Raw genomic sequence first — 20,266 nt, 5'->3', positions numbered from 1 at the left:
TTACAGCATCCAGGCCCTGAAGAGAGGATACTGCTGCCTCAGCACTCCTCCACTGAGAGGAGAACAGAGAGAAGGGGATGAGGGAGTGACAGAAAAATACACAGTGATGGATGGAGCGGAAATAAGCCACTGTAAAACATAAGGGCGGGTAATTTGAGTACAAAAACCAAATCATACTCTGTACAGACAAGCTAATATGTTTGATATGCAATGACAGCTACAAGTATCTCTTTTGTCAGTTATATTCTCACTGCCTATCTACACATCTGTGGAAGTGTTAACTTTTGTTTATAAAGCTGAAACCTGGCCTCCACCATTGGTGACTATAATAATGAGCTGGAGCATACTGCGGGACAAAAATCACATCAAAACTATATTACTGTTTTATTTAGTGTACAAATGAGCTCACACTTTTCTGTGGGTTTTTTCTGTGGGTCTGTTTTTGTTGTAGAACAGTTCTGAAAATCACTTGACCCCAGTAGTGTTAAACAAAATGTGTTAAAAATGAATGGTCACTTTGCACATACATCATACAATTAGTGCCAGAACTCCTGCCAATAATCAGAAACCTTCCAGTTCCAAAACAAATCACCCAACATCTGTACATGATATCACAGATATTGGCTAAATGCCATCAAATTCCCATCATGGCAGAGGCAAACTTTTGGAGCAACGGGTGTCTTAAAACCTTTGGAGAGGTTTTAATTACCACTAGAAATTGTTTGTATAGGTCTGCCACAGCACCAAGAATGGCCCTTAGTGTCACCATATCATTGAAACAATTGAATACACAAAAATGTGTCAATAACCTCATTTAACTACTGGTTTAAAACTGTCTGATTATCACTGTAGTGTATCTGCAACTGTCCCACACCTTGTACTCATATCTATATTAAGGGGTTAATAAGAATCTTAGAGAAACATAACCAATGAACATGGCTCCTCTCCTCTCCTGAGGCTATGTGAGGACATAAAGCTTAACCACACGATCACCTTCACGCTGCTTTTCCACCCCCCCAATCTCCCTCACCGTGGGACCGGACCCCCTCTTCTACATCCACCTCCATAACAGCTCCTGCCATTAATTAAGACCAGAGGCCTGCTCTTTTCTTCTCTCTCTCTCTTCTCCTTCTTTCCTTTTCCTTCTTCTCTCTCTTCCTTTTCCTTCTTCTCTCTCTCTCTCTCTCTCTCTCTCTCTCCCTCTCTCTCTCGCTCTCTCCCGCCTAAAGAAAAAGGCCGATGAGGACATTTTGAAAGAGTTAACAGATGTCGGCTGATTGGCCCGAGGCGTTTCAGCCATCGCCCAAGTGATGTATTTGATGTGGAGTTTATTCAGCTCCAATAAACGTATAAAGAATTAGAATAATAATTCACAGATGTACGCTGCACGGATTATAGGCCCAGCTTTTTGCTTTGAACCGAACCGCGGCAGCCAAGACGCACAAAAATCCAGGAGAGAGGCATGGGGAGAGTGCTTTTCTGGGCTAGCCACTAATCAAACAGGTCAACGAGGGGAATCATTCAACCCTGTACAACTCTACTTGTAGGCAATTTTACTGTATTTTGCAAGTTATTAAAAACTTTTATGTGAAGTATTAAAATTGCATTCAATTCTTGTTTCCTGTGGCTTTGTTTTTTTGGAGCACCATTCGGGAAATGTCTTCTTTCTATTCCTATATCATACAAATTAACTGTGTATTCACTTTATATATACACTAAATTGTTTTTTTTTTCAAAATAGACAGCTCTTAGCCGTTCTAATGCTGCCTTATTCTCTTCTGCTTGAGTGCTATCAAATCCTCACAGCAATATATAGAGACCTAATTCATCTAAGCTGTTCTAAAGAGTGCAAGGGCAATTAAGCTTGCCTTATGTTGTGAAAAAGTGACCAAATGTATATCACAGTGATCCAATAAAGCCTCTATGCACATGAATTATGACAAGAAACGTCAGGAACGACTGACCGGTCTCATTTCAGTAGTTACAGTACAGGTCTTCATCTTGAGCCACTGACAAGAAAATAGGAGTGAAATGAGAAGAAGTGGAACAGGGAGGAGGTGGTTGAGAGGGTAGGGATGGATGCAGGGGATGAAGTAAACCAGTGTTTTGAGCACCATGATAAATGGTGGAATTACATTCAAAACAAACAACTTCAATTCGGTCCCCGACTAAAGAGCAACAAATCTGCAGAACGGCCACATCCTAATACCCAACATAAAACACAGAACGAAAGGAAAAAAACTGTCTGAGCCGAGCAGAGTCAGAGAGCTCCATGGCAGTGCATAGCAACGGCGCAGAATCTCAGTCAAGGAGAAAGGAGGCGAAAAAAAAAGGGAAAAAAAAAACACCTTATTACTTCTAACTCCTGCAAGCCATTTTGGTCTCCAAAGGTTTCAGAGAGCCTGGGGCGCTGTGTCTGCAGTGTTTCGGGAAATGACTTGCCTTCGCACGAACACTGCCATGTTCTGCAGCACTGCTGCCCCCAGCAGCCCCGCTCAATTTCTCTTTAACCCTTTCCTGCCTCTCAGCCTGTGACTCACTGCCAATGAGTGCCTTTTTCTTTCTCTCTCCCCACCTCTGCCTCTCTCTCTCTTGCTCGGAGAGAAGCCCTGTCACATTGTTTAGCCTCACACCCACACAAACTGCTTTATTTTTCCCCCTCCTCCTTTCTTCCCAAGCACTGGAGCGCTAGCATTAGCATCTCCGTCTTCATCTCGTTCAGTTACTTTGACTTGAGGCTCTGAAACAAACATGGCAGTCCCCACCCCCGGAAACAGGCCGAAAGTAGGGCCAGACGAGAAAACCATGTGTGTGTTCTGGTTCTTCAGTTGTGTCTGCAACCACGACGCTTGTGTTCACACTCTTAAGTGTGTGAGTGTGTGTATCAAGGGTGGATTAAATCTGCAAACTCGTTGACACAACACATAATTAAAACATCTTGCTTGGGGTCAGGAATTTTCTAATTAGTAAGTGTACTGACAAAGCTGCAATTGCATCGCCTTGAGTTTCAGAATCCACAGGTTACTGCTGTAGATGAAAGCTGTGCTCCCAGCACAGTTCTGGAGGGGAGTTTACACACACACAAACATAAGGGTCATCTAGTGAAATAGTGCACAACACCCGGAACCTTCCTCTGAAACAAAATGCACTTCAAACTTTCCTGCCTGGAAACAGTAATCTCTCTTTTTTCAGAGCTGCTGCTGCAAGACAGAAACAACCACTACTACACTACTAGTTAAAAAGACTTCCTAACTTGTTTGCATATGGATAGGAAAATTGTTGTAATCACACATCAGAAATCTTTATAATATTGAATGAAGAATGAAGGAAAACATTCTTAAAATAAGTTTGAATTCCAAATTACACTGGCCTATTTACATTATTCAAGAGTTTCTCATACCATTAAACAGACCTTATATAATGTTTGAGATGCAAACAACGTAATGTAACTGGGTCTCTTGTCATATCTCCAGATCTCATCTACAAATCTGTAACTTATAATCTGTAACGGATATTTCTGACAGCATCACACTTCACTGTCAGAAAAAAGGGAACTGTATGGGTACATTATGTTTCACTAGAGTTACAGACAGCTTAAATGTGCCTTCAAACCAAACCCCACTGTTTCATGGTCCAGTTGTGTTCCCTAAATGTCCTGTATATCCTCTTCTCCAGAAGGAAAAAAAAATATTTGTAAACTGGGTAAAAAAATCAGATGATGCAATTTCAAAGCCTACAATTAACATAGAATATGGTACATTTATGTTCCCTAACCAAAAATGCTGAAGATTTACCCTTGAGGCATGTAACACTACAGATTGAGGAGGTTCTGAGAGTTCAGCATCATCCAGCCTTTGATTTCTAATTCAGGTACTGCACAAACTGGCTGTATAAACAAAGATGCTGCCTGTTAATAGTGCAATAAAGCTGTGTGAACCAGTCTGGATAGTTGTGGTGACAGAGCTGCATGAAAATAAACACGGAAATACGACCCAAACCCAAACACGCATGAGTCAGGGGTGCTTTAACAAAAGGCCTACGCTAAAGCTGCCTCTCTCACCACCCAAACCACAGAGTGGCCCCTCTCTCCCTCCTCCAAACCTCACAATGAGACCATATCTCTAGTCATTAACACAGTAACTACTCTGAGAAAAATGGACAATTTATCAGGCCCAGTATCTTTGGCTACACACGCAAAAGACCGGCTGTGGAACTTTTTTTCTTCTTTTGTGGAACATTAAATATTCAAAGCGTTTCATATGTAAAATGAACCCAATTAGGAAATGAATGGGGCCGAACGGCAGAATGAGACTCAAGTTAGAATGCTGGTACTCAGAAGATTCTGCTAATGAGGCCTTGTTGATTTTACGCTCTTCAGTTTTTAAATGCCGTGGCAGGGCGTCATTTCTACAGCAGTTTTAAATTTTAATTTTCTCTGAATGAGAAGGTGGAGCCGGCGCTAATAACTGGAGTCTCGATGCCTCATGGTGACCAACCGGGAGTTTCAAACACTGGCCTTTTGATGTCTTTGTAGAACTGAGTTACAACACTTTTGAAAAAGAGGAGAAAAGAAAAAACATTTTAACCTAAAAACCTCCCAATGAAGCACGAGGGCTGACCTGATGAAAACGTAAAAAAAAACATGCTTTAATGGGATTGTGGAGAAGAGGAGGCGCAGGAAAGATAACAAAAAGCCCCACGTTGCTGGAATAAAAGCCAATTTCTTGGCTCTAAAACGAGGACTAGACCTTGTTCGCACTGAACTTTGAAGAAACGACAGGGGCCTTACGACGTGTATTAACCCATGTCCCTTGACCCAGAGCTGTCAAAATGTGCCCCTTGAAAGCTTTTACGAGGACAAAATAACATCTCAGCCTCTATGAATAAAGTATATACACAAACACAGCAGTGTTTTTCGACTTAAAGGGCAAGTGCAGTCGCTCAGGAGGAGCAGGAAGTGTGTCTTGATCTCAGTCAGTCGCTCTGTGGTCCTTTGTTGAAGATCCACTGCAGTTCCTCACACACCTACTGAGACAAAACTTGTGTTTCTGAGCTCCTCCAGTGCAAAGAGAGTCAGAAAGTCACTGCTGATTGAGTCCTTTTGGGGACAGACGAGATAAGTGTTTTTTTTTCCTTTGCCCCAGAAAAGAGCAGAGAGACGTTAGTATTGAGCCACCGGAGCCTCATCTGAGTAAGTGTTTCTGATGGTTTGGCAAGAGCCTGGTCCTTTAGTCTGTTCCCGAAAATGCTCCAGCTTTCTGTTCTCAACCCAATGCCAAGACCACACAAATCCACTGAAATCCCGAGTCTACCAAAACTGGAGCGGTTTTACACCAACAAGTTTTACTTAGAAGAACAGAAATGTTTTTACAGTGTTCCGCAGCTCCCACAAAAATCAGCCAAGAATGTTTGTTTCTTCAGTTTTTTTAAATAAAAGGGTCTGCAATTGCTGGTTTGAAATCTCTGCAATATCAAAGCATCTGCCCAGTGCCGATATCTTTAAAAGAGTAATTATCTGCCAATACCAATATAATCATCATGCATCACAAATTTCTACATTTTATAAGTGTTTATGTATCAGCACTGGCAGATATTTACTTAGCAATGAGCTTGTCCCTAGTTAGAACAATAGGTACAATACATCCTTCCATTTATACTGTGGGTTCTCCAGTGTGGAACCAAAGAAGAAAACATCATAAATTGACCATGTTGTGACATTCACTACCGCTGTTACGGGGTAAAACTGTATAAACTTCCAATTTTTGCTGAACAGTTTCTCTAAACACAGACCCCATGCTAGCAGTATTCCCCAGGCTGAGCAACACATTCTCAACGACAAGAAATCCAGCTGAAAATCTGTTTGCCAACAGTTTGCTTCAGCAAAGGCCCCAAAGGCGGCCCCTCTGTACCTGCATGGCTCTTGGGCACAAAGCCTTTGTTCACAGCCAGCTGTGTGTATGCACAAACCTTATCTACATATTGACTTGCCATAAATCTACAACATTGTCTGCCATGGTAATTACCCGAATTTGGATGAGGAAGTAAGGGAGGCTTCCTCCACCTGAGGCGGGGGCCCAGAGGCACAGAGCTGAAACACCTACAGCAGTGCATCATACACCAGGAACACACAACCTCAGAAATGCACACAAGGCTTTGACTCTAAAAAGAAATGCTGCTTCTCCACCTGTTTGCACACACTATTAAATTTCAATTTATAAAATTAAGGTGTGTGAATAAGTTCAGAGTTGTGAGTGTGTGACTGAAGGGTGAGTGTGTGATACTCTCCAAAGCTGAGTGTGTGTCAGTGACTGGGTAAGTGTGTGGAACTGTCTAGTGAGTGAGTGAGTGAGTGTGTGATGCTCTACGATGGACTGCAATCCTGTTGGTGGTTTATTGCTGCATTTCACCAAATGATCCTGGAAAGGCTCTGGACCCACCACTAAACCTAATCAAGTGTGTTACAGAATGTGAATTAAATAATTATAACACAAAAATATGCATTTGTTTAAGAATAAAAGATGAATCTTTAGGATGGATGCATTATTACCCTTTATAGAATTTATGACAATATCCACAGTTTACCATAAATATGAAGTAGTATATTTGTAGTACAGTGCTATAAATAATAAAATACAGTACAGTTCTATTGGTATAATTCCTTATGATCAGACTCCTGTATGGTTAGCACTCAAAAAACAGGATTTAAAGTCTTACTATACTTACATGCTACTACTGTGAACAAACCCAGAGCTTCTTTAACTTTTCAGTGTTGGTTTTGCCCTGTAGGTGAGTTATACTGGTCACCCTTGACCTAATTAATCAATTAGAGCCCAAACCAAACATGTGCCCATGATTCACTCATTCTGCTGGACTCTGTAAACAAATAAAAGGCTGGGATTGATTCTGCTGGTGTCTCTGGTGGGCGTTTAGAAAATGTTTGTCATGTCTCAGATGGCTGCAGTGACTCAAAGTGTAAAGCAATGTAAAATAAGCAAATCTGATTGCTCATTACTTTTCTCGTAGTGACCAGTACGCTATAAAGTCTGTGCTTTATGCTACTTGAAGTTAATTACCAGTTTCTGCTCCTCATCAAACCCTCTATAACATCCAAATCCGGCTGTGATACAAATCATCGCTGCTGTAACAGGAGCCCCAGTTTCTCTGTCTGTCACGTCTCTCTGTGATGGATCAGGGCATGTATTTTTTAAGGATGTATGAATTATGTATCTGTGGAGGGTGGGGAGGGTGTAATGAAGGAGGCAGAATGATGGCGCTTTCAGATGTGCTGCTGAAAGAGAATCTGCTGTAGTCTTTTTTTTCTGCTCGTAATGTTCTTATGCACCAAGACTGTCTGACCCGACTGTGAGTGTGTGTGTGTTAAATGTGTTTATGTTCCACATGTACACACATACACACTTTGACAGAAGTACAGGATGAAGGCTGCTATAAACACATGCTCCACACTGACATATGTCCTCAGTTAACGGGTCTGAGGTCCAGTACTCTGAGTTTATGTAGGATTTCCTCTGCCTTTCCCACACAGTAGGCCCAAGTAGGCCAAAGCTATTTAGTCTCATCTCAATCTTGTGCTCTTTTTATTTTCCTAAATCACATAACTGTACATTTTCAATCAAATATTTTCAAGTCAAATATTAGATTCAAAAATTATAAATATATAATTATTAGTATATTACAGTTAAATTGAGTTAGCTTTACGTGAGAAATGCTAAAAAATATCCAACAACTGCCACTAAGCATGGCAACCTGGTGTTTACAACGATAGAATGAACACAGTTTAGGATCAGGGCTGTTCTCTAATTAGCAGCACAGCATACAGTGCTGAATCCCAGTGCTCCGGAACGTTAGAGAGCGGATGTCTTGGTTTTGCTGCGTGAGTTAAAGTGATTCCCTGGTGAGCCGCTCGATAACCTCCTCACCACGAGCCGGCGATTGATTCTAAATCTTAATTAGGCAAATGACAAACACACTCTAATGAACTGTGGACCCTGTCAAACAGCTGGCTGAATATATTTATTGAGATCAGAGCTAAATTTAATTATTTGGGCAATTACCTACGGAGCCTTGGAAATCCTTAGAGAAGGGGGACAGGAGCGGGACAGGAGGGGTTTGTAAGGTGGGAGGCGCATTAGGTTAACAGATCTAACACGGGATTACTGACTAATATTTACTGTCAGTCCCCAGCAACTATCCTCAAAATAAAACTCTTAGTTATTCCCCTAGCGAACTATCAGTTACACTACAGTAAAACAAGTCCCCAAGAGTGGCAATATGGCAAAATATTTTCATGATCCACTATGTACTGCGGCATTTTTGACATTTGTGACATTTTCCCAGAGATATTTCTCACATCCAAGATTATGATTGTCCATTTGTGTGAGGAATGGGAATATCAAAGGAAAACAAGTGGAAAAACAAGAGGTTTAACAGATATTTAAAAACTGAAACTGGACTCCTAACAACAACAAAAATCCTATACTGAGAAAAAGACATAGACACAAAAGTAGAACATCAAACAAAGATCTCAGCATTGCTCAATGTGCTTGGGACTGACTTGGATTGCAAAAAGTAGACAATACTACCAATTTCTAAGACTGAACTTTTTAACTAAACATGGTCCAGCTCTGTCCATTTTCTTGGGTCCATGCAGTGTGTTCACACAGATATACGGACCTACTCTGAAACAGCAGCGTGAGGTCATGTACCTTAAGAACAAGACTGGTCTATTGCTCTCCCCTTAGTCTCAGACACTTCCACAAAACTTTTAGCACAAACTAAATGTACTAATGGTCACCTCTCATACATAAAAATCTATATCAATAAATATATGTTAAAAAATATAATTCAGCACTGCACACTTTCCTCACATTAGGAACAGCTCCCAACTTTTTTCAAATTGACTAAATGTAGGAGAGAAATGAACAGATTGTGTGTGTCTCTATGTGCGCGTGTGTGTGTGTGTGTGTGAGAGAGAGAGAGAGAGAGAGAGAGAGAGAGAGAGAGAGAGAGAGAGAGAGAGAGAGAGAGAGAAATTAAGCTGAGCCAAAAAGTGTGACTTGGATTTAATATTTTATAATTGCCAAGGGACATTCTGAGATCAATGAATTTTTTTTTTGCCCGAGACACACATCAGAAAGAGATGTACTTCAGTCTTTTTAGGGAACATTGGTCTATTTAATTCGGGTGTCTGATGCATGTGAAATATGCTTCCCCTGGTCTCCTTCAGGTCCTGGAGGCAAGGCTGTGGGCAAACATTACCACTTTTAATGGGCAGCCCCTCAGAAGAGGCGAATAAGCCAATAACCCATCCATGCTAATGGGCCCGTCTGTTTATTCACTCTCAACCCCTTCTCTACAGCTAATTTTAGCCTCGCTGTATTTTTCCACACACAAACACACACACACACACACACACAAATAAATAAATAAACAAATAAACAGAAGAGGGTTAGCAAGACCACTGCAACAAAACGCAATCTACACATTGCATGTACTAAGAGGAAAGGACGGAACAGTCTGAGAAAGTGAGAAAGAGCGAGAGAAAAAGGGAAGAGAGAGAGAGAGAGAGAGAGAGAGAGAGAGAGAGAGAGAGAGAGAGAGAGAAACGGAGAGAGAAAGAGATATGTGTATGTTTACACCAGAAGATGGACAGAGGAGAAGAAATAGACCGGTTGAAGGGATAGAATATTTCAATAATATGAATGAATAAAACAATAAAACTCAGTGAATGAATGAGTGGCCATCACACACAGCTGGCCTCATTCATAAGGTCAGCATCTCTGAGTGACGTATGACTTTAAGCCTTGTTAGGAAAGTGTGGAACGTGTGGTTGTGACCTAATTACCAATGGATTTCACACCACTGCAGCAGCACAATGGAGCAGAAACAATGGCATTCACACCATACATAAACACCAATACCACACACACACACTGTACTATTCTGGGAATTGTAATATGGGTATAATAGCACAGTACCACACACACTGTACTATAATATACCCTGTATGTAGAATAACATGAGTTGCTGACCTCACTAAGTGACTATGATCCAACCCTCAAGGCAATGTTTTATCATCTAGTATTCAGGATTCTCATAAGAGTAGAAGTGGTTACTTGCAGTAAAGAGGGACACACTCCCAATTAATTCCTTTAATTTCTGCAGAAACAGACTTCTGGTCTCATAGCATAATTCATATCAAACTGCAACAGGCAGCATCGAAGACATAACCACTGAACTGAAAGCAGAGAATCATGTGCTTTATCCAAATACTGAAAAACAGAGGTCCTGACTGAAGAGCTGAATAGCCCTAGTGAATAAGATACAGGTATCAACACACAGCTAAGGCATTTTATTTTCTCCCTGCTTGAGCCTTACTGTGCTGGAAAAAAGCACCTAAACCAAATCAACGCATGGAGAAGTAGATCAGTAATGTTTATGTTGGCAGTTCTGTCGTCAACTTTATTTTGCCTACTCTATACATTTCAGCTTCTCCAATTTCCTACAACGCCCCCCTCCTTTCTGCCAGCTCTTAATGAAATATCATTTCCAGCGTTTTCACTTGTTTTTGTCCTCAGGCATCAACCTTTTCCAGCAGCAGAATGAAGCTGACAAAAATAATAAAATCAAAAAAGAGGCAAACTTTAATAAATAGTAACACGAAATCCAACCACGCTGCAATAATGTCACAATACAGCGCCGCTCAGACCAATCATGGAGGATTTAGCCCAGGAGAGAAAGGGAGAGAGAGAGAGAGAGAGAGAGAGAGAGAGAGAAAATTGGAGGGAGAGTACGAGTGAGTGTGTGTGTGTGTGTGTGTGTGTGTGTGTGTGTGTGTATAAGTGTCTGTGAATGAGAGAAAGAATGAAAGAGAGAGAGACCAAACAGTATTTACAGACTCCACCACATGATGTAAACTAAGTTCTGAGCTGAATTACAGTTGACTGGCTTCAGACACAAATTCATATTCAATTTAAAGTTAATTCAGACCGAATGTCTTCAGCTGCAACATGTAAGCAACCACTTCAACCTAGAACATTCCATCAGCCCATGCCAGCCAGGGCAGGGCATATATATATATATATATATATATATAAAGAGAGAGAGAGAGAGAGAGAGAGACGGATAGATAGATAGATAGATAGATAGATAGATAGATAGATAGATAGATAGATAGATAGATAAAAAAAAATCAATTTAAGGTTTTTTAAAAATCAACCAATTTTCTGTGATAAATCACAATTAACCATAAAATAGATGAATCAATGTAAGATCAACACAATGGAATTATTATGTTTACATTAGTTATATCTATCATTTAACAAAATCAAGTTAAATTCTAGAAACCCCCTGTATTCTGGGGAGACATGTGTAGTGTAACATGCATGAGAGTTTTCTAAAGGAAGCTATACTTTTTTAATAATTTACTATAATACAGTATATCACTGTAGTTCTGATGATTATTGAACTAGAATCTCTTAATTGTTTTGAGTAAAAGTTCATAGCTTTAGCATAAAATGAAGAAGCTTTAAGGAAGAATATTAAGGCTAACATGAAGCTTGTGGCTCAAACATGGAGAGATTAAGCACGGTAGAAGATGAAACAGGAGCTTGCTCTGTGTGTGTGAGGATTGCAAGGATGCAGGCTAAACAGAGCCCTCTGAACCAAAAATCATTGAGATGCAGACTAGGACCAGTCAGAAAGGACACTATTGTTTAGGGCTGTCTGACCAACAGTTTAAATTGTCAACTGTGATAACTTGTCACTAAACGGGATCAGCTCATACAAAAGCTCAAGTGCAACCAGGCGCCCAAATACACATATCTGAACTAAGCACTAAGGCTTCTGTTGGTGCTAAAACTTTAACATCCCACCCTGCCATTAATTTTGTTGTCTTGCACCTCCCTTGCTCCTCCCATTTCATGTGTTGCTCCTGCCGTTATTATTGATGGTTCCCAGGTACTTGTTGTTGACCTTCTCTATGAATTTATACCCTTTGTTTTGCTTGTCCACAGCTTGGCATTGTGTATGTGCATGTGAATATATGAGTTTATTTTTATCCCATTTTAGTGTTAAAGTCTAGTCTTTGGCTTTTGTAAGTTTAGTCTTGTTTTAGTTCCTGTTTCCAGAGCCTTGGTCCTTGGTTTTGAAGCCTTGCACACGCACTTACATCCGGCCTCTATGCCGTCCTCATTACAAATCTAGTCTCTATATGCCAGCATTCCCTACACCCCTCTATGTGGCATGTGCGTGGGTCTGAGACAAAGAGAGAGAGAGAAAGAGAGAGGCGCTGGGTCCCTGGCCGGCAGGTTTCAATCGTCCAGCCCTGGTTTCTGAAGCGTCTCTGTAGTGCCAGCTCCAGTGCAGGGGAAAAAACTGCAGCAAATTTTATTCTTCACAAACTTAATTATATCAAGATTAACAAGGGAGGTAATTAATTTCTTTAAGATGGGTATCTGCGAAGCGCCCCAGGCTCAACTTTGTTGTCAAAACTGTATATTTAACCGTTATTTCAGGGCAAAGATTCACAGGCTGTAATAAGGAGAGAAAGAAAAGAGAAAATCCCTGTTTCTGCATGAATATGGAAATATTCGCCGTTGTCTAATCTAAACTCTTCCCCTAAAATATTAGTACAAATCTGTGATTATGTACATACACTTAGCATGAAATCAGTATCTCACATAGAGAGAAACAGAGAAAGAGATTGTTAAGTTCAGTTTCAGCTGTGATGAAGCAATAAATTCTTTCCTATCTCTCTCTCTCTCTCGCTCTTAATTCCATGTCTTCACCTTTCTTCCCTCGCTTAATATCTCTTTCTCTTCTTTTCTATCTCTCTTACTTCATCCCACTCTATCCCTCTCTCACTTCTCTCTCTGGGTTCACTTCCACAAGATGGCCACCCTCCAGGCCTGACACAGTGAGCTATTGTGTTGTTTTGGGTGACGCCTCGGGCCCAAACCCCGACACAAACAGAAACACACAAGAGTTAAAACACTGAGACCGCTTACACACTTAGAGATTATGTGTAAGAGGGAGAGAGGGAGAGAGATAAAAGAAAGGAAGAAAAAGAAGAAATAAGGAGAAAATAATACAATGAGTAGAGAGAGAGAGAGAGAGAGTGAGAGAGAGAGAGTGTGAGAGTATTGTTTTAGAATTAAGAGGTACGATATGGACACACAGAATTTAAAAGCCAAAGGTTAACGGGCCCCTCTCAATCTGTTGGCTGAGTGAAGCTGAGAACATTTAGCCTGCTTTTTTTCCCTTTTTGTTTCATCTGTTTGTATTTCTTTTGTGACAAATGAGCATCACAGCTTCGCTCTGAAACCTGTCGTCCTAACTGTCTTCACATGAAGAAATGAGAAAATCCCACGCCGTGTCAAGTGTGCTGTGCTGCATGAAGGAATAATTTCTTCATATGAGCGTGACCCCAGAGTGAGATGACATGCTCGTCACTTCATATGTGGTGTACCAGGGAACGCAGCTCCAAACGAGATCTGACGTGTTTCTTCAGGAACGCTGTAATTTAAGTCTGTGAGCTGCAGGTTACCAGTCCCAACTGCTTCTGCTCCCATTAACACTGAAACAGACAGTCTCTGTCTGTAGGACAGTGTTTCATAGGTATGCACACTTTCTATTCATGCATGGTTTTAAAAACTGTCTTTATTAAGTAACTGAACAATTTTACGGTTAAAATCTTTATAACTGTAGGGGGAGCCCAGGAACAAAAATACCAAATCTTATCTAGTGCTGTTTTAAAAAGGCAGATACTTGATCCAGAAAAATATGCCTGGATTGGGTCTGGACATCCAGAGATATGTTATTTTTCTAGGTCATGTACTTTTAAAGGAACAGTAGGTAAAACCTGTTGCCCCTGGGCTCCCCCTACAGTTGCAGAGTGTAATTCAATTTTATGGCACTGTCCTGAAATCAAAAGGGAGGGATCGGAGGTTCCCTACCCTCCTCCGAAAGTTACATAGTGCAGTTTTTTACAGTGCTAAGCCCAGAGTAGCATTGACAAATTCTTTATTCTCCTTATTACGGGTCAGTTGAGCATCACAATGATTTTGAAGTTGTAATTTTAAGGTAAAATTACATAATATTACATAATGTACTTTTATATTCAGAAAAAAAAACATGTTCCATGAAAATTCATTATGTTCAGTGGCTACGAACATTCAACATGTGATGTCTGACACAACAGATTGTAGGCTATTATAAAATATACTAGTTAATAACTATAAAGGGTGAGTTTAGGTGGTGATTATAGAAACATCCTGTGGACGACCACTATAATTAATGGCTTAGTGTTGTCATTGTTTTCACTGCCTACTGCATGGACAACAGCTGAAACGGTCAGTACAACAGTACACATTTTTCCATAAAACACAACCCTCTAATTTCACTTATTGTCCACAGTGCTACAGCACTCTAAATAATGTTCAACAATCACAAAGCATTGCAATCAGGCCTGTCACATGATCCACATTAATTTGCTCTCGGTTTTTACTCCAAAATCACAGTGCAGTGTTTAAATGTGACACTCACCCACACAACCTCCTTAAGCTCTCAGCACCAAGGACAAATTCCCGGCGTCCTTGCCTTCACAGTAATAGTCTCAGAAAAGCAGAAAAACTGCCTCAAGACTCCAAATAAACTTGTACTTAACTTCCTGATGATATACCGCTGACTATCACTGAGCACTATCAGCACTGTGTGTTTAGCACACAGCTCACAATAACAGCTCGGGTTTGTACGATACACAGATACACAACAAAGAACCTGAGAAATGCTTTTATTCACAGCTTGTCAGTGGAGAAGGAGAAAATCAAGGCCCAATGTCCACTGGCATCACAGGATTATCCCACAGCTATACAGCTAGTCCTCTCACATTTCAAACAATGCTGAGAGTTGCCAACGTTTGTAGGCGCCTGCTCATTACGCATTTCTTCTCAAATGAAGTGTATTGGTGTTGGAGAGTGTGTGGATCAGATACAGCAGGGCTGCTCGAGTTTTTAAACCCCTCATTGTCACTGCTGGTCACAGAATAGTCCACAAACTAAAAGAAAAATCCAGCCAACATCTACGTCTACTGATAAAGGACTAGAGGACGACAAAACCAAACTGTGCAGCAACAGATGAGGTATCTGACTTTACATCTACAAGGTATCATATACAAGATAATGTGTCTAATAGAGTGAACATTGAGCAGACATTTATATCTATTTATATATATTCTTTCGGATTTCTTGGTATGTGCATGTGTGAAAACGTAACTGAACAGAGTGTAGAGCTGTTTGAGACCCAACCTGAAGTTCTCTCACCATGTGATATCTGAAAATTCATACCACTCACTCCCATCAGTCTTTGCAACGAACAGGCATCCAGCAGCTCGGGTAACTGTAACTGAGGGAAATTTAAAAAACATGTGGTCTGGTGGGGGTCATGACCACAGACGAACAGGGTAAAATGTCGACAAAGTATCAAAAATGACAACAGATATCCTCCTGTATGGTCAGTAAGTGTAGAAACAAGAATGTGGTAATAAAGTTATGGCTGATCAATAAAGCCCAGCATTAATCACACAAAGTACTACGCTCTCAGTCGAACACAACATCTCTTGGCCTCTTTCTTTCTCCAGTACACTCCAACACACACAAAGCCATGACCTTCCTGTTTGTCTGGTTGAAGACCTGGTCATTTACTCTGGGGCTAAGTGGGAAGGGTGAAAGATAGAGAGGGAGGAGCAGGAAAAAGAGTAAAAATATGACAAGAGATTCGGGGGTGAGGGCATACAGTGGGTTGCGGGGCTGGATGCATATGGCCGGACAGGGCACAGACCACGCACTCCCAAGTTGGGATTGATTTACTTCATTAACCGAGATTACAAGTTTAACTTACAAACTAGAGGTCAAAATTTCTCATTAAGGAGCGGACTGTGGAGGGCCGCAGGGCTGGTGGACCACTCTTATTACTGACTACACATTTCAATCTGTCTTTGATGTTCTGTGTCTACCCTCCCCCTCCCACTGACTTCTCTCCCCCTCCTCCCTCCTCCTTATTTTTTGGCAGGGAGGTTGATTTTAATTGTAGCTATAGAACACAGCACAGTTTTTGCCTGTAAGGCTGCCTCCTCGTCTATGGTGAGAGAAGCTTTAGTGGTATTGGGTGCCGTCCATAGCCTCAGGCTCATTTTAATGGCTCTCTCTCTCTCTCTCTCTCTTTCTCACTCACACACACACACACACACACACACACTCTATTCCTTGCTCAGATTGTTTTCCACGTGATTCCTGTTAATTTAGCTGCAGGAAAGGGCATCAGTTTTCCTTGTACTTTTCCCCTCTCCCTCCCACCCTTCCTCCCTCCCTCCATTTCTCTCATTCCTTCTCTCTCTCTCTCTCTCTCTCTGCATACCTGTCCCTCAGCTGAATTGCCTATTTTACCATCTTTATTGAAACATTGAATTTTGAAGGTATATATAATCATGTTTATAATTAATTACTGTGTTTATAATTACCACACTGTGCAAAATCAGAGACCATTTCCAGTCAGAGCCTCAAGGATCATGCTGAAAAAGCAACTAGCTTCTAAGACTAGATTTTTGAAGGTGTGGGTAAATATTCCCAGCAAAATCTTTTGGGCAACACTGAAGGCAAGGCTCCCTACAGAAGTTAGACAAAGTTAAACAATATTGTGAGTTATGTAGTTAAGAGGCGCTGAATTGTGGGCTGTGGAAGTGGAAAGGGTCTGTGTGTTTTTTGAGCACTTTTAAGGGCTACAATTTGGTGTCGGTGACCAAATGGCTTCAGAGCGACTCATATGGTGCAGAGAGGTAAAATGGCCAATGGCCAGTTCTCCTTTTCTCTTCCTTCCATTTTTCTCCTCCCATCACGAACCATTGTCTTTGTAGCACACTTCAAAAGCAAGTGTGTGTGAGGGGCGTTATTGTGGCCCGTTTTTTTTTTTTCTTAACCTACAGGGCCACTGTACTCTCTCTCTCTAATCCACTCCTTGGAGCTGTATGAGGCTCTTTTGTTCCTGTTCTCAAAATGGAGGATGTGGACAGAGTGAGAAACTCTCTGGCTATCACTTACTGCCCTGAGGGCATCACACAGCAGCACCAGGGGTGGGGGAGGGGGGTATAACCCTCAAGCTACCCACCAACCCACTAACAGATACACACATGCACACACACACAAGTTTGTTTTCAAATTGTAAGTGCAAATGAGTGAACACATGCCTGTCTGAAAGGAATAAACTCAAACAATTAAAAGAAAATGCAAATGTCGGTGAACAGTGAAATAACATGATATTTTTCACGTGTTATATGTGTCTAAGTACATATACAGTAATCCCTCGCTACTTCACAGTTCATCTTTCGGGAATTCGCTACTTCACAGGTTTTTTCAAGGGGGCTTATGGCCGCTATATCACGGATATTGAGGGAAAATCTAGGAAAAACATTTTCTTACATACAGTACATGTATAGTTCATGTCCACATCCGAGGGAAATTTACTTACGCAAAATCACAGCTTAGAAATGGCTCTATTAAAGAACTGGTAGGATATCACATGTAGTTCCAGCTAAAAACATTATAGAATGATTGTTTAATGCAAAAGGTGGGTTGTTAACAGTACAGAGAGGGTTTTAAAAGTTCAAATACTTGTTAAATACATAAAAAAAATATCTTTCCTCTATTTCGCGGAAATTCGTTTTTCGCGGGTGGTCTTGGAACGTATCCCCCACGAAAAATGAGGGATCACTGTACACTATAAAAAAGGCTCAATATATATTATGAGTACTTGTGTCTAAGGCAAATTAAGCTAAAAAGCTCAATTGTAACCCTAACGTCAATCTAAAAAACCAACAACTACAAAAAAATCTTTTCAACTTTAACATTTAAAATATGGACTTCATCTGGTGTCCAAACATTTTTGTCCTGAAAAACAAACACACACACATAGCAGAGGGGTGGTCTAGGGGCCTTTGCGAGTAGGCGGTTTTCATCAGCAGCTTTCGTTCCCTGGAACACACAAACACCGGATCTCCAGTATCAGCATCATTATCCTACTCCTAATTTCAGGTTGTAGCAGCACTGAGAAACTCTTTGTCTCAAACGGAGCAGAGAGAGAGAGAGAGAGAGAGAGAGAGAGAGAGAGAGAGAAAGCTAATGCTGTGAATTGTTGACTTTGCGGCTCAAAATCCAATGGCCGCTAGCTGGCTACTGACTTAAATTTACATTGATTTTGCACTGGAGGAGACATAAAGACTTTTTCAGGGTATGCACATAGCCTTTTTCGACCAAAGGAACTTTTTCAAATGGTTCCATTTCAGGATTCTTAAAACTATGGCACTATCCAGCAAACCATTTGCAACAGTTTTGAGGCTATGTCACTTTACAGAGCTGCTGTCTGTTTTAATCCAGACATTGCCAGAGCCATAGAAAAACAGTGACAGGAAAGAGTCATAAAGTGAAAATTAGTTAAACTCCCTCTCTCTCCATTCATTCTTCCCCCTCTCACTCTAACACTCTGTCTCATCCCCGTATCAGCAGGGCTCTGAGTGGGTGGGTTTGATATAAACACCTCCAATTAAACCCCAACAAGCTGTGAAGAGAAGAAATGACTCAACTTTGCGTGTAAGAGTGTGTGTGTGTGTGTGTGTGTGATTGTGTGTGTGCGTTCAGTGAAACATAGAAGTGAAGTAAATCGGCAAGGCAACTACACAGCAGAAGTAATACTTTTGTTTTCTTGTTTATGCCTTTCATTTAAGCACGCTAAATATGCCCCCCCTGCCTCTCTCTCTCACTCTCACTCTCACACTCTCTCTCATTCTCTCTCTGCAGCCTTGCATATGATGCGCTCAACACAACCCAATGAGCAGGTTATTAAAATGACCAATTGACATTCAGAATAGGGCCTTATTGCAGATTTACAATATTCAGAGCCATCAGTCTGAGAACAGCATGGAATTACAATAAGCTCAAAGACAAAAAAATAATGAATAAATATAGTTTTAAAACACTACTTGAAATGGAGAAGCAAGCTATTGCAAGAAAGAGGGAAATGTTCAGTTTTTATATTTTTTTCTGTTATTTTTCCTACATTCTCCAGGAAACAGGACATAATCACGGTGTCAGCTTTAGTATTGTGAGACACCGTGTAACTTTAGATTTATACTCATGCAGTGTCATTAGATGAGCCCTTCCACCAAAAAAAAACATACATATAAAAAACAATTTTTTAGCTAAAAAAAAGAAAGAAGGAAAAAAAAACTTTAAAAAACATAACACCTTAATATTAGAATAAAACAAATAAAATGACATTATTACAATAAGTAGTGATATACTTGTGTGAATGTGTTGGTTTAACACTTTCCAAATCTCTCCTCATGGCTCCCCAGTATTTTTCAAGTTATCATCCAATAACTAGTTTTACCAGTTAATTAATACTTCATTATGATATGTCAAGTGTGTTTCTGATTTAATAAATCCATACAATCAAGAAGGATATTTAAAAAAAAAAAACTCCCATGTTTTGTTCAGTAAGTTTAACTTAACTTAAGATGGCCTCAGTTTCTCATAAAAAGACAGCTAGAGAACAATTTTTTCAATAAGAATTTACCCTTCATCTGTAGCAGTAAACTCTGTAACTCTGCTGACAATGAAGGAGCTGTTCTAACCTCAGTTCCTGATGTCATCGCTCCTGGCGAGTCCATTTTGCGTTTTTTCCGTGGGCCGATGGCAGCCAGTGCTGTCAGGTTAGCATCTCTCTGTCTCATTTGAGCCAGCTCCTGCTGCTGCATCTGTACAGATACACAACAAAAAAAAAATAATTAAAAAAACAATCAGCTGTCAAAAAAACAGGTCTTCAAATATAGATGAGATTTTACAATGGCCAGGCGGTATAACACTATATCTGGCAAGTAAGGTGCATTAGCAATTGTAGGTATAGTGTCATAACAGCCAGCCATTTTAAAATCAAGGCTTGAAACCTGGATTCAAGATCTGGACTGTTATTAAGTATACTGCAAGACTGTATCCGAATATCAGAAATGTAGGGAGTGATATAGCTTTCATGGTTTGCTGCACCATAAAAAAAATCACACATATGAAATATTTGAATAATAATTTATTTGAATGAATAATCAATTAGACATGTCCTCTGGTTTCCTCCCACGCTGCAAAAACACACATTTGTAGGTGAACTGGGTATGCAGATGGGTCCAGATGAATATAAAAGTGACTGG

General features: G+C 40.5%; 1 protein-coding gene across 7 annotated transcripts in view; it reads right to left on the bottom strand.

The window, feature by feature from the left end:
- Positions 1-20,266, bottom strand: part of LOC136709683 (transcription initiation factor TFIID subunit 4-like) — a 108,450-nt gene that overhangs the window by 10,549 nt on the left and 77,635 nt on the right. For all 7 annotated transcript variants that reach the window (XR_010804514.1, XR_010804515.1, XR_010804516.1 and 4 more), the window contains one exon: positions 19,700-19,822. Coding sequence is in view for 4 of the 7 variants with exons in the window: in XM_066685105.1 (XP_066541202.1) it covers positions 19,700-19,822 (123 nt within the window). In the remaining 3 variants the exon portion in view is untranslated. The remainder of the gene's footprint in view (positions 1-19,699; positions 19,823-20,266) is intronic.

This window comes from Hoplias malabaricus, chromosome 11, assembly GCF_029633855.1.
Source record: "Hoplias malabaricus isolate fHopMal1 chromosome 11, fHopMal1.hap1, whole genome shotgun sequence".
Classification (NCBI taxonomy): domain Eukaryota; kingdom Metazoa; phylum Chordata; class Actinopteri; order Characiformes; family Erythrinidae; genus Hoplias; species Hoplias malabaricus.
The sequence above is the reverse complement of the archived record's forward strand: the minus strand, read 5'-3'. Positions and strand labels throughout refer to the sequence as shown.